The sequence below is a fragment of the Chinchilla lanigera genome, unplaced genomic scaffold (assembly GCF_000276665.1).
Source record: "Chinchilla lanigera isolate Chin_1 unplaced genomic scaffold, ChiLan1.0 scaffold00009, whole genome shotgun sequence".
In the NCBI taxonomy this organism is placed as follows: domain Eukaryota; kingdom Metazoa; phylum Chordata; class Mammalia; order Rodentia; family Chinchillidae; genus Chinchilla; species Chinchilla lanigera.
The window spans coordinates 33,554,626-33,555,228 of NW_004955410.1; the positions used below are offsets into that span (position 1 = coordinate 33,554,626).

A 603-nucleotide genomic window follows, 5' to 3' on the forward strand; every position below is an offset into this window, starting at 1 on the left:
ACAGGGCATTTATCAAATTCCCAAAGAGCATCGTACTGAGACTGCACAACAGACACACGTATTGTTCTGGGCTCTTAAATGAAACCAAAACTTCTTTCCTAACTCTTCACAGGATGCCTGCTTCTTTTGTTAGAGCATCTGCTTTTTCTCTCGCCACAGTAGCTGCAACGGCTCTTCTGCCACGTGGGGAGTAGGCGCGCGGTGGGAGAAGGAAAGAATTCCTTCCCGCTAGGACCTGGAGGCAGAAGCGTCTTCGCCGACCACCACCCCCACCCCTGCCCCGCAAGCGGCGGCGACCAATCAGAAGGTGCACTAGCGCGGCAGCGCGCCAATCGCAGGCGGTCTTTCTGCAGGCCCACCGTGGCTATTTAAAGGCAAGTTCCTGCGCTGCCGTTGTGCTGCAGTGTGTCCGGGTCTGCGCCGAGCGGCAGCCATGGCCAGCCACGTAGAGCTGTACACCGGCGCCAAGATGCCCATCGTGGGGCTGGGCACGTGGAAGGTGGGTGCTCTGAGCGGCGCAGTCCCCGCCGCCTGCATTCGGCCCCGCGCGGCCTGGGGCGTGGCGGGCGCACAGTGACCCCGAGCGGCCCGCGCGTCGTCGGC

The 603-nt window shown here is 62.0% G+C and overlaps 1 protein-coding gene across 1 annotated transcript in view; it reads left to right on the plus strand.

Moving 5' to 3' along the window:
• Window positions 1–359: 359 nt before the first annotated feature.
• Window positions 360–603, plus strand: part of LOC102003846 (aldose reductase) — a 14,368-nt gene continuing 14,124 nt past the window's right edge. Inside the window, exon 1 of the mRNA XM_005377536.2 lies at window positions 360–499. Within this exon, the coding sequence (XP_005377593.1) occupies window positions 434–499 (66 nt within the window). The 5' untranslated portion in view covers window positions 360–433. The remainder of the gene's footprint in view (window positions 500–603) is intronic.